General features: G+C 35.7%; 2 protein-coding genes across 3 annotated transcripts; one reads left to right on the forward strand and one right to left on the reverse strand.

The window, feature by feature from the left end:
- Positions 1–3,664: 3,664 nt before the first annotated feature.
- Positions 3,665–7,131, forward strand: LOC108991707 (vesicle-associated membrane protein 722-like). The gene is made up of 5 exons (XM_018966069.2): positions 3,665–3,966; positions 5,604–5,745; positions 5,890–6,010; positions 6,144–6,206; positions 6,742–7,131. Exons 1-5 carry the CDS (start codon positions 3,777–3,779, stop codon positions 6,892–6,894), a joined length of 669 nt encoding a protein of 222 aa, XP_018821614.1. The 5' UTR covers positions 3,665–3,776; the 3' UTR covers positions 6,895–7,131.
- A 540-nt stretch (positions 7,132–7,671) lies between these two features.
- LOC108991706 (pantoate--beta-alanine ligase) lies at positions 7,672–12,670 on the reverse strand. 2 transcript variants are annotated; one of them, XM_035694680.1, is made up of 5 exons: positions 11,767–12,670; positions 10,077–10,190; positions 9,649–9,780; positions 8,352–8,432; positions 7,672–7,806 (listed from the first exon to the last, which is right to left on the reverse strand). In XM_035694680.1, exons 1-5 carry the CDS (start codon positions 12,385–12,387, stop codon positions 7,780–7,782), a joined length of 975 nt encoding a protein of 324 aa, XP_035550573.1. In that variant the 5' UTR covers positions 12,388–12,670; the 3' UTR covers positions 7,672–7,779. The 2 variants fall into 2 exon arrangements, with proteins under 2 accessions (XP_035550573.1, XP_018821613.1); XM_018966068.2 differs by lacking the exon at positions 7,672–7,806 and having other exon boundaries at positions 7,911–8,432; positions 11,767–12,668.
- Between the last annotated feature and the right edge of the window lie 1,067 nt (positions 12,671–13,737).

Raw genomic sequence — 13,737 nt, forward strand, 5'->3', positions numbered from 1 at the left:
TGGTTGACAAGTAAATTTTCTGCAGCTTTGAATAATAAATATGTCCTTATCTGCCATTGTACGTATTGAAGAGATACGATCTATCAACCATGATCCTCTCTCCCAAGATTTCTTTTCATGATTAATTATTTATTCTGTCTTGTTAGCAGAATATACAGCCATGATGTTAGCTATACATACCCGTTACTCACACCTGTAATTTCTATTTAAGATGAATACAATACCAAAGAACGGCAGGTTACCCTTTCTACATGGTATCAGTCGCCACAAAGGTATCACCAACAATGGAGTCTTCTACCTCTTCGATCCCACCTGTGTCAAATTCTCCTTCTCTTGCATTTTCACCCTCTCACTCTCATTTACCTGATATCTCTATTAAGCTAGCCTCCAACAATGATCTTTTATGGAAAGCAAAAGGCATTCCCATTCTGTGTGGCAATGGTCTACTCGGTTATGTGCAGAATCAGGTTCTCTGCCCATCGCAAACCATCATTGGTGAAGATGGTGTGTCTCGAACCAACCCAGAAGCAGCTACTTGGTTGCACACTGATCAATAATTCTCTGTCTGATGGTTCCCTGTCCCAAGTCATCAACAGTTTTCATGATGCTTGGCATGTTTTAGAGACTCTTTATGGTAGTCATACTCAGGACCGTATTCAACAGATGAAGGGCGAATCGCTCAACAAGGGCAGTTCCTCTTTAGAAGATTATCTGCACAAGGCCAAATCTCTGGCCTTGTCTCTTCGAGGTGCAAGTAAGCCAATGGATGACGATGAGTTCATCATATGTATTCTTTGGGGCTTAGGATCCGAGTTTGATCCTATAATAGTAGCTTTGAATGCTCGGGATATGTTTCCACCCCTTGAAGGGGTAATTGGCAAACTCCGTGATTTTGAAATACGCCTTCAAGCAGCACGGATGACTTCTCCTAATGTTGCTCTCTACACAAATCGAGGAAGAACCAATACAAGGTCTCGTGGAGCTCATGGTTCTCGTGGTCAACCACGATACAAAGATGCTCGTTCCTCATGCTCAACTGGAGGTAATTTCGAAAATCGCAATCAAACTTTCTCAAGTCGTGGTGGTCGAAGTATTGGTTGCGGACGTGGAGGCATAACTTGCTTTCAATGTGGAGGCCCGAATCATAAAGCAAATGGTTGTTTTGCATCAGATGAGGACGTGGAACAATTCAAAGCTTTTGCTGCTCTACAAGTTACAGATACTCCAGAGGATCCTTGGTACCTCGATACTGGTGCCAATCATCATATGACATCTGATACAAGTGAAGTAAAATGTATTTATTCTTATCTTGGCAATGATTTTGTTATGGTTGGAAATGGAAATGGATTACCTATATCTGGTATTGGATAAGTCTCACTACCTGCAACTGATATCAAGCTCAATACTGTTCTTGTTGTCCCTGATATTAAAAAGAAATTGTTATTTGTCCCTAGCAACTTGTGGCATGCTCTGCTTGGACACCCTCAATCTCGAACATGTTTCTGGTCCAGATCAAGTAGCCGATATATTTACAAAACCATTATGTGCTGCCAAGTTTCTACCCAATCGACGCAAGCTCTTCATCAGTCCAATACTGCCTTGAGCTTGAGGGGGGATGAAGAGATATGATCTGTCAACCACGATCCTCTCTAGTCTCTCCTATGATTTCCTCTCATGATTAATTATTTACTCTGTTTTGTTCTTTCCATGTATAGTACAATAAGACATTGATTATATTCCTATGTATAGCATAATATACAGCCATGATGTTAGCTGTACATATTATGCTGTACATACCCGTTACACACTTGTAATTTCTATCTAAGATGAATACAATACCAAAGAACGGCAGGTTAGCCTTTCTACACGTATGAGGGAGGTAGATTCTTCCTCACACAAAGGGAAGCTTCTATATGTTATGAAAACGAAGCATGCAAATGCTAATACATCCATCCATATGAACACAGAAAAAATACAACAAATAAAATCGGCCAGCATACGACGACGTACGCAGACATCAACTGATTATCTTACGGCATTGTAGAAGTTTCCCACGCCATATTAATATATTTTAATGAGAGGGAATGGACAAGAAGTTCAACCTCGACTTTGGGATAGTCTTGAGTCTTGACGTCCTTTTGCAGCCAGTCTGGCACCAATTTCATGTTCAACTTCCTTTTTTTTTCTGTGCCATTGTTCAAACTTCGCAAGATGAGGCAAAAGATCTCTACAATTACCTAAGACATTCTGATCACAATTCCAAACTATCGTAACAAGATAGAAAGGACATATACAATATTAAGACTTTGTTTATTTTCACAACTCATTTTATTTAAATATTATAATTTTTTAAAATTTTCACATAAAATAAAATAAACAATTTAAATTTTTTAAATCTCAAAATAAAAATAATATTAAATAAATATATTTTAATAATATTTTATTTAATTTTTAACTTTAATCTTAATTCATCTCATCTGTAAAAACAAACAAAGCCTGAGATCAAGAAGATGTTCTTTATCCTAGTGGATTACAATATTGATTACAAAAAAACAATTTTTGTCTTTTTTAAAAAAAACTTAAAGAGTCATCATTAAAAAATTAATTTTTTTATATGATCCTAAATTTATCAATTTTTTTTTTAAAAATATGTTGAGAATATTATAAATATAATTTCTTTTTAAAACCCATTAATATCATTAAGGTGGTTTGAGTTGATAATCCAGTCATAAGATCGTTGAGAACCTTTATGTCAGTTGTTATTTTCTATATTTTTTTAACCATCTAAATTATTACTTTTTTGTGACAATTTTCAAAAATCCAATTTCGATATTTGAAAGCCCAATTCAAAACTTAGGTTGAATTTGAATGTTGAAGTGAGTTGAGTTGAGTTGAGAAAATATTGTTAGAATATTATTTTTTAATATTATTATTATTTTAAGATTTGAAAAAATTGAATTATTTATTATATTTTGTATTGAAATTTAAAAAAATTATAATGATGAGTTGTGATGGATTGAGGATCCAAACAAAGCCTTAGTACGTAAGGAATGCACTCAGCTTTGAACGAGAAGACATTATCAAATTGCAATGACTTGCAACATTATTGTTTTGGAGTAATAATATACGTATAATTATTTTTATAATTATATTTTAAATTAAAGGTATTTTTATTAAATTATTTTATAGAAATATTTTTTATTAAAATAAGATTATGTAAATAATTACATAATATGTACATTTTTTCTATGTGTTTTCGTATTTTGATTTCTTTTAATGAAACAATTGAAATGTAAAAAGGTTGCACATTATAATCGAAGTTTAAAAAAAAATAAATCTCATAAAATCATAAAAATATTTGATAAAAATTTATTTCTTCCACCAAATTTTAAAAATTAAAAAATAATAATTAAAAATTTTACAGACATAATTTTATTTATAAAATTTTAAATTTAATTTTAAATTAAATTATAGTAGGGTTTCAAATATAATTGCTCTTTGACCAGAAAATTTACGTCGAAACACACCTACCAAGAAGACTTTTGCGGTGTTGCTGGCATGCTGCATGTCGCGTGAGGCCGCGTGGCATTTCAGTTATTTTATGGAGAATTGGAGGGTAAGGTAAAAGAAACAAAATCACGCTACCTCTGCCTTCCAATCTAAAGCAAAGGAGCAAAGCAAACCATTGATAGCGAGTTCATCTCCCTCCAAGACTTTTCTCTCTTTTTTTGTTTTCATTTCTCTTTCCTAGGGTTAGGGTTGAGGTGATCGATTCGATGGGGCAGCAGTCGTTAATCTACAGCTTCGTGGCTCGAGGGACGGTGATCCTGGCCGAATACACGGAATTCAGCGGAAACTTCACCGGCATCGCCTCGCAGTGCCTTCAGAAACTTCCTGCTTCCAACAACAGGTTCACCTACAACTGCGACGGCCACACCTTCAATTACCTCGTCGACAACGGCTTCAGTATTTCCCCCTCTCTCACCCCTCATCCCGATTCTTTTCGCTCTGATCTGCTACCTATGTCTTTATCTTCTTTTTCATTTCTTTATGTCGAGACATCTTTTTATTTATTTATTTTTTATTCTTCTTGAGTTCTTTGTGGCCTCTACTTCTAATTTGTTCAACAGACGTTTCTGCTAGCTTCCGTTTTTGCTTTATCATAGTTGAACACTTACTCCCGTTGCTGTTTCGTTGCCACCAATGTCATTTAGCGTTTGCCAATTCCAATCTGGCTATGTGGAGTTCACGAAAATAAAAGTGGTCATTTGGAGTTGTTCTTTGGACTACTATTTTTTTTTTTCACTTGAAAGAGTATTAATGCTATAACAAATAGGAGAACAAATTTCCCGACTGATCCGACTTTTTCAGAATGCTCTTTAAGTAGGTAGCCTTTTCCCTTTTTAAAGAATTTCTTTTTTTCTTGTCATTCCCCCTGTTGGATTTGTTCAAATGCTTTGCTGTCCAGGTTTTTGGTTCTCTCTTGTAAAGATTTCATGCTTTAGCAAGATGGGTATAACTTCTCACGGAAATTACACATTCAAAATTATAATTAGAGCTTCTTGTAATCATTATAAAGGGCAAGAAATTCTCCTTTGCAGGCAATGTGGGTCACATTCACTACCCTTACGTCCTTGTTAGGACGTTCTGTTCTAGGGAACATGATTCAAAACCCACCTCATCTGGTTGGGGATTAAATCTGAGTCTTTGATGCCATTTGTAACAACTCAATGAAAGTTCAAGTCATATTTGAGTTAATGCTTCAAAAGGACTAATCAAGATTATAATGAGAGTCCATCAAAATCGTTATAAAGGACAAGATCTTTCCATTCCTAAGATAATGTAGGACCTCATTCCCCACCCTCTTATGCTCATTTTGGGGTTTTACATGGTTTGTGGTTTTACCTTCCCCAACCCACTTTTTCATGCTAGTGAAGTTAGATTGTAGTTTTGCAGTAAATGAGATGTAACATGTGAAAAGAGGAAGTAAGCTTTGATACATCATAAGCATTAGTTAGGTAGAAATACCAATGTTTTTAATTTCGTACCGTACCGGCCGGTACGGCCGAAATTTTTCGTTTCGGCCGTCCGGCCGGTACAGGTACTATATATGTTCCGTACCGGCCAAAATACCGGCCGGTACCGGCCTAAATTTCGGTCTGTACCGGCCGATATTTCGGCCTGTGTTTTTTTTTTTTTTTTTTTCGTTTTTTCAAACTACAAGTTTATTTTTTGACCCCCAATTTAGACTAGACTATTTATAATTTATATGTATGTATGTATTTATATATAATTTATTCATATATAAACTATTATTTTAGAATATAATTGTTATATATATTTATATATATAATTTATTCATATATCGACTATCCCGAAACGGTACACGAAACGGTACCGGTACCGAAATATTTCGTTCCAGTGTCTTGACCGGTACGCCATCCGGTACGGTATTCAAAACATTGAGAAATACCCCATTCTGTTAAGTTTTCCTTTGAATTAATGGTTTGGGTTATTAAAGTTGTTTCTCCCATTTTGCTCAATTATGGACTTGTATCCACAATAACTTTAGTGGTGCTAACCTCATCTTTTGAATATTGCAGCTTACTGTGTGGTTGCTGTTGAGGCTGTTGGGCGGCAGATGCCAATTGCCTTCCTCGAGCGAATCAAGGAGGATTTCACCCAGAGATATGGTGGAGGAAAAGCTGCAACAGCAGTTGCCAATAGCTTCAACAAGGAGTTTGGGTAATCTTCTCTTCTTCCTGTTCTTCTACTTATCCCTTTTTCATCTTTTTGAAGTATGTCATATTGTTGCTGTAAAATAGGATGTTCATTTTAAATTTTTTCATGAGTTACTTTAATGCCAAAAATTTGGTCCTGATGATTTAGGCCCAAATTGAAGGAGCAGATGCAATATTGTGTAGATCATCCAGAGGAGATCAGCAAGCTGGCTAAAGTGAAAGCTCAGGTTTCGGAAGTCAAAGGAGTTATGATGGAAAATATAGAGAAGGTAAGTCAGTGTTGCTTTCTCTTCTATATGTCAGCTAGAAAGACTTATAAAAAAATGCAAGTTTCAAAGGTTATATTCTCTTTGGTTGAATGTTTTGTCAGTGAAACTCAAGAAGCCTGATTTGTCTGTATAGGTTCTTGACCGTGGAGAAAAGATTGAGCTTCTGGTGGATAAAACAGAGAACCTTCGTTCTCAGGTTAGCAACTTTGTATTGTTGATTCTTTTTTCTTGTTTTCCCTGTTTTTTAACCTCCCTATCTTGAAATGACGATTGTATATATATTATAGAAAAGAATAAAGAACCCAGAAATGAATTATAGATGATTTTGTTTCTAGTTTGCCCATGCGTTTCAAGGGTGCAAGGTTTTGTTATATAGTTTATGGAATGAGCAATCTAAGATAAGATGTATTTGGTAGTGGGCATTGATGACATTTCTTATTTTAGATCTGAAAATCGATGCCTTATCTACAAATGCAAGAATCAGCCCTGTAATTCACAGGGTAACTATCTGTTCAGTCCGAGCATCTAGACATGGATACTGTACTCCAGAAGTGGTCTACAATTTTTTTTTTTCCTGCTTGGGAAACAATAGTAACTCTTTAAAAAATGACCTTCATTGTTGGGCAGGGTTTTATTTTCTTTATCCTTGGCCTATGTGAATATTGAATTGAATTGTTTTATTTCCTAGTTGCATTTAAAATAATTCTGTGGTTGCTTGTATGGTGTTGCAGGCACAAGATTTCAGGCAGCAAGGAACCCAGATAAGGAGAAAAATGTGGTTCCAGAACATGAAGATAAAGCTGATAGTTCTGGGTATCCTGGTTGCCTTGATTCTCATCATAGTTCTATCCGTTTGTGGTGGTTTCAATTGCGGTAAAAAGTGAATGCTTCACGATTTCATTAATGCCGGTTTACCTATAGTGTTTTTGGTTACACGGTCCACTTCTACTGTATGTTGTACGATGATGCTTGTATAGGTTGTATTCCTGAATTTTTTTTTTTTTTTTTGAAACGATTCTGCTGCCGCATGACGTGTTAAGCTTGCCATTCATGTCTTGAATTATAGTTCTGGTTGACAATCACTATTAGTGTGGAGGTCGAAGCAATTACCATACAATCAACCACTGTCTTGCATTTAAAATCCGAATGGCAGTTGGAGCCTTTATCTACAACTTTCCATCTTAAATTTGCTAAGTTGCATTCATCTTTGTGCGTAAATCGAGGTGAAGATGCATGCCGTAAAATATCAGATAAAACAAATTAATTACACCGAACTGAGTATTGGTAGAAAGCTGAAAAACCAGATAAAAGCTCGACAATCCCATAATGCAGGTTGTCCAAAATCTCCCAAAATGGCATGTTTGCATAGCCACTGTGGGAGGAATAAATCTATTTATAAACTTGTCTAATGACACCGTCTAAGGTATCAACAATTTACATATGAAAAGCGTTGACATCTGAACATTTTTTAAGAATATAATGGACTCAAAGCACAAGCCGACACGATTTATATATATTTAAAGAATAATTTTATTTGAAAATTTTTACACTATATGTACGAAATATTAACTTCACAATTTGATTTGAAAAATAAATTTTAAAATTTGAATCTTATAAATCAAATCATGTCATGTAGATATAGTGTGGTGTAGTACAAACAATCTTTTGAGGTCACACTCCTGATGAAAAGTCATTTAACTAGTTTCGTGTAAAAAAAACTTTAAAGGATGTGATGCACGGGATCAAAGTTTATCTTGCAAGGGTGGGCCTCAAGGACTCTGTCTTGGAGAAGTTCCCTGACATACAAAAAAAGAAAAGAAAAGATGTAATGTGGTGTAAAAGCCTTCTAATAACACTATTCTACTTGAAAACCTTTTTAAACGTCTACGCGTACAGGAGATTTTGAATCCATGCAGGGAAAAACAAATCTTCATACTCACATAATTACTCTGGTATCAAATCCCCAATAATCTCACATTTACGATGAGTAGAATCCCATCTCCTCCTTTACAAAGAGGAATACAATCAGTCTATAAGAATATTGGTAATCCTCGAACAATTTTTTCTTGTTTTTCTTTTTCTCAAACAAGTTGAAGATATCAGTAATCTGTCTTGCCCCTTACAAAATTGGATTCTAACTATAGTCTTTCCTTTCACGGGTATCATATAAATTAAATTTTGTACGTACGATACATCTATCATGACAGAATCTGTCCAACAAAATTGCTGAACTGCCCAATGTCTTAAAATTGGGAGAGGAAATTTATGACAAGTTGTCAACGAATGCAGATTAAACCAATTGCTTTCATATATTTATTTCCATGTTGTCTATCAACCTGACCTTCCCAAACCAGGCAGCAATGCAGAATACAACAGGGCTCTTGATCTCTTCCACCGCCTCCAAAGACTCCTGGTCTACAATCTGATAGCATGAAGCATACATAATCAATACATATTGTAACTTGAACTTTGTTAAACTCCAATATATAAGTGCTAGGGTTCTATTATGATGTTGATTGATATGCACCCACTCAGATCAGAGACATGGGTTCCAAATATGCATAAGCACCATCATTAGGTAATACAGCCCAGCCAGTTTCTTGTGGAGCTAGCATAAACTATATGGAACATATGGTGCAAAACAATGACAATAGTCAAGTGGCACCGAAACAAAGACCAGAAAAAAGTGAACATAATTTAAATCATAAGTGGAGAGGGCAAATATTCCCTTCATGAATGTCAGATACTTGGACTTTGGAGAGAGCGACAACCCTTGGATACGTGGATCAAAAGTCCACCAGCCCATCAGTACCCCCATTCCTGAGTCCGACCCCTTTTTTTGGTCAAGCTCTGGCAATCTATGCCTGTCCCACTTTGTTCTTGAGAACTCAAATGGGCATAGTCTGTCACTATATCCACAAGATAGCTTTTTAACAAATGGGCAGTTAAAATCCTCTTCAGAATCCTCTCCAAAATTTCTTGATTTTGCAGTTCAAGGTTGTACTTGAAGGACAAAATTTAGATTGTTATCATACAATTGACTCAAATCTCTAGTACTCACCAGAAGCAGTGATATCGTGCACTGCAGCCATAAATTACACTGACTTATTACGGCCTGGCTCCTTATTAGTAGGAGAGGATGAAATCAAGAACTCTCTGTTACTTGTTTTCGTTATGTTCAGATATTTACACTCGAGTTAAAAGGTCAGTGCATTTGACTGTCAGTCCCACCACTAATAAAGCAACAATCTCAAGTTAGAACAGACCCTGCACACCAGGTAAATTGGAAACACCTTGAAGGTTGACTCACTTATGGCCAACAGCAAACCAATGATAATCAAAGAGTATACAGCTGAGAAATATTTGATAAAACTAGTGGAGATGATCATTTGTTCATACACAAGACCAGAGAAATAAAATCACCAAAGAAGTTTACTTTGTACTCATAATATTACTAGCAAAACAAGCCCTTTCTATCTAATTAGCAAGGCGTTTGCAAATACCCAGGCTCCAGCAATCAAACTCAATTTTCAACTTTTGACAACCTTTCTAATAGAAAGAGGAAAAATAAAAATCCCTGATTTATTATATCTAAATTTATAACTTGTCCAAAACAGACAACAGTTAAGGTACCTCACCTCGGCATAATCAATTCTTCCACCAGCTTTATCTACTGCTTGGGTCACCAAGTTTCTTAATTCTCTACAATTTACTTGACCCTTTTCTGCAGAAAACTTAGCTCTCAACAATGACTTGCTTATAGATAATGCCTGCAGAATACAAAGCAGTTGTACAATAATAAAACATAAAATGGCTTTTCAGAGCTGTGAATATAAAATACTGATACTTAGCTACTTTAGATAAGATGCAGGTCTTGAAAGTAAACTGTGTGAGAAAAAAAGAAAAGGGCAATGGTTTATGCATACTACCTACTCTGATAATTTTTTATTCAGAAAATAACTAGAAATCATTTTCCTGAAAAAGAGGAAAGATATCTATATACATAACTAGAAGCAAAGCTTCGTGAAAATTTAAGAGTTAAAAGGAATAACGGCATTAAGAGAACCTTTTCCCTCTCTTCAGGTGATAGATGCACATTGCGTGAACTCAATGCGAGGCCATCATTATCACGCATGACATCAGAACCTATCACTTCTATGGAAAAATCAAGATCTCGAACCTGTAAGAATTCAACCAGAAAATAAAACGATGAACAGCACTCTCTGACAACTAGGTGACATTTTTTTTTTCATTACTATCAAGCAATATATTAGTAGAAATACTTAGTTAAAAGAATGAAACAAGACCAAATTAAGGGCTCTGGAAACAGTATAAACCCAATCCCAAAACCCATTTTTTCAAGGTCAGAACTGGACCAACAGAAACTTTCCAACCTGAGAACTGAATGGTTGACTGAAATTATGATTTCATTTGCATTGCATAAGTTGAAATTAAGCGGAGTCAGGCACAATAGAAAATCCTAAAGATTAAAAGCAATATGCCTAACATAAACGTTTAATGACTAAAGCTCTTCCACTTTCCATGCTTTTAAGTCCCTTACTGTCTTAGGCCTTGTTTGGATTGCAAGATCATCTCATCTCATCTCAACATTCAAACACCACAAACACAAACACTTTTTCAATTTCATCAACTTTTTCATCTAATTATTACATAATTATTACAAACTTCCAAACTTCCAAACAAAACACAAAAAACAATTCAACTTTTTCAAATTCCAAAACAAAAATAATATTAAAAAATTATATTCTAACAATATTTTAACTTAATAATATTTTTATTCAATTTTTTCTCTCTCCTCCCAAAACCCCATAAAACATCTCAACTTAAACTATTTCACTACTATTCACACAGACTACTATTCACAAATTTCTCATCTCATCTTAACATCAAACGAGGCCCTAGCTTCTATACATACATCAAGTAACCAAGAGGGGAGATACTGACACATTGGAAGGATCTCTCTCTTCACAATGCCAAAACTTAGATAGCCCTTGAACAGCGGGTACAGGTCATGGTGAATTAATGATTCCTTTAAGTCTCATGCTGTTCAAACTCCATTTTGTTCCATACAAATAAAAATATTGGTAAAGATAAAGCATTTCTGTATCATTTTCCCAAATTTCCCAGATTGTTTCTTTTGATAAAATAAGGTAAATGACAACCATAATCCCAAACATGAATAATGTAGATAATTTGGTCTCCAGTTAGCGTAGGAAAAGAAAGGGAATATTGGACTCTGCAGCAGCCATTACAACAAAAAATGAAGTAACTATTGCATAGTTGCTCTTCTTTCTCACAAACCAACAAAATTCTTCTACTAGAAACTTACCCTCAATCAGTTGTCAAGAAAGCAAATGGACACAGAAAGTCAACTTATAACAAGCATTCATGCCTCACATAAATCACAAGATTCCAAGTTCTTCTCCCAAAGCAACAAATATCATATGCCCGTAAAGAAAGGCTATGATTTCCATTATCTGGATTGGGTTCAAAGTATCACGGTGCGTAAATAATTTTGAGGCCTTAAAGTAACCTGAATAACTCCATCAAATATATTATACAGTCAAGTGCATTTAACAGTTCAAAACGGTTCTCGCAAAGAACAAAAGAAAAAGAAGGGGCCTATTTTTTAAAAAAAGCCTTTCATTTCTTGATCAATAACGAAAATGTTCCTTTTCTTTTCAATCATTCTTCCCAAATTCAAACAAGAACTTGATGATTCTCTGTAAACTCACCATCCGCTGAATAATTCGCCACTGCTGATAATCCTTCTTCCCGAATACAGCGACATCGGGCTCCACTATATTAAACAACTTCGTGACAACAGTCGCAACCCCTCTAAAGAACACTGGCCTACTCTTCCCACACATAACCTTTTCCAACCTCTCAACTCTTACCCATGTTTCATGCCCCAACCCTCTCTCCTCCACACAGGACATCACCCCTTTTTTCTCTACCTCACCATCAACACCACCACTAGAGTTCTCACAATTACTGCTACCACCTCCATTCTTTAATCCAGTGGTTTTACTTTTTCCATAATCATATAGATTGTGGGGATGGAAGACCACATCAACGCCACCAGGGACAGCCATGAGTTTCCGGATATCACTATGAAAGTCAGATGGGTAGGTGGAAAGGTCCTCGGTGGGAGAGAACTGACCTGGGTTCACATAGATCGAGACGACTATCAAGCTGGTGCGCTTGTGCGCTTCTTTGATTAGTGATATGTGGCCCTCATGAAGGTAACCCATGGTGGGTACCAAGCCTATGGTCTCGCCTTTGGCTCTCATGGCCCTTGACCATTTCCTCATCTGATTCTTTTCTGTTATTATCTCTGGTTCTCTGCCTGCCATTGGAAATCGGGCGACGGCTTTGTACTCCTTCCTCAAAGCGCGGGATTTGTGGGTCCTTCGGACCAAAGCTATCCTTGAGATTATGCACTGAAAGAGACGGGAATTGATGTTGGAAGTTTAGGAGGATGCTTTATGCACTAATTCTGTAGAGAACTACGAAAGGAGAAATCAAAGTTCCTGGCTACCTCGTGAGTTGAAAACAGAACTGTAACTGTTTCAGAAGTGAACCATATGTGGCGGATTGTACGAAAGTCGCATCCTTTGTGCTGACCGAAGAAGATGTTGTTTGTTTGCATTTTACCCCTGTATTTCCAAGTAATTTTGTTGTTTTCTACCAAACAAAGATATTGCCATTTGTTTTGACCAATTCTAGCTTAAAAAAACAGATTTGACATCCATGGTAGAATATTTACAGATGAAATCATATGTAAATAGTAATTAAATAATTTATAAATAGTAATAGAATAATTTGAATTAATATATTACATGATATTTTAAAAAAAGAGAGAAAAAATTAAATAAAAATATTATAAAGTTAAAATATTATTATAATATTTTTTTTTAATTTTAAAATCTTGAATTGTTTTTTTGTATTTTATTTGGAATTTTAGAAATTTGTAATTATAAGATAATAATTATATGAAAAAGTTGATTTGAAATTGAAAAGTATTTATTTTTATTGTGTTTGAATATTAAGATGAAATAAAATGAGATGAGAGTGAAGAGACATATCTCCTGATTTGCTGCCCATATCGTTCCTCATCAATGACTGCGGCAATCTCTCCCATTTATTTCTGTATTGCATTATTTTTGCCTTATGTAAATAGCTCATCCGTTATCTTGTAATTGTTCCAGTTGTATATTTCCTTGTTTAGTTCTCTGTACAACTACGTAGGCCAACTAAACATTCTATAAATGGATTACTAGCTATGGTCAAGGCAAGCTATTCTCCCTACAGGGTATTAGTCGCCAACAGAGGTATTTTCATGGCTTCCTCCTCTGCCACTTCAACGATCCCACCTGTGGGAGAACCTGCTTCATTTGATCTTGTTTCCTCCAAAACAAATCTGCCAGAAATTTCAATTAAACTCCCCTACAAACTACCTACTATGGAGAGCTCAAGTAGTACCGGTTCTACGTGGCTATGGTCTGCTGCGTTATGTAAACAATGAGTTGCCTTGTCCACCGATTTCCATTGCTGATGAGAATGGAATCCCCATTGTCATCGCTGCTGCAACCAAGTGGGTCCGCATTGACTAGTTGATTCTGAGCTGGATGAATAGTTCTCTCTCGAATGTGCCTCTCTCACAAGTGAGAAATTGTGAGACATCCCATGAAGCTTGGGAGGTC

The sequence above is a fragment of the Juglans regia genome, chromosome 10 (genome assembly GCF_001411555.2).
Source record: "Juglans regia cultivar Chandler chromosome 10, Walnut 2.0, whole genome shotgun sequence".
Classification (NCBI taxonomy): Eukaryota; Viridiplantae; Streptophyta; class Magnoliopsida; order Fagales; family Juglandaceae; genus Juglans; species Juglans regia.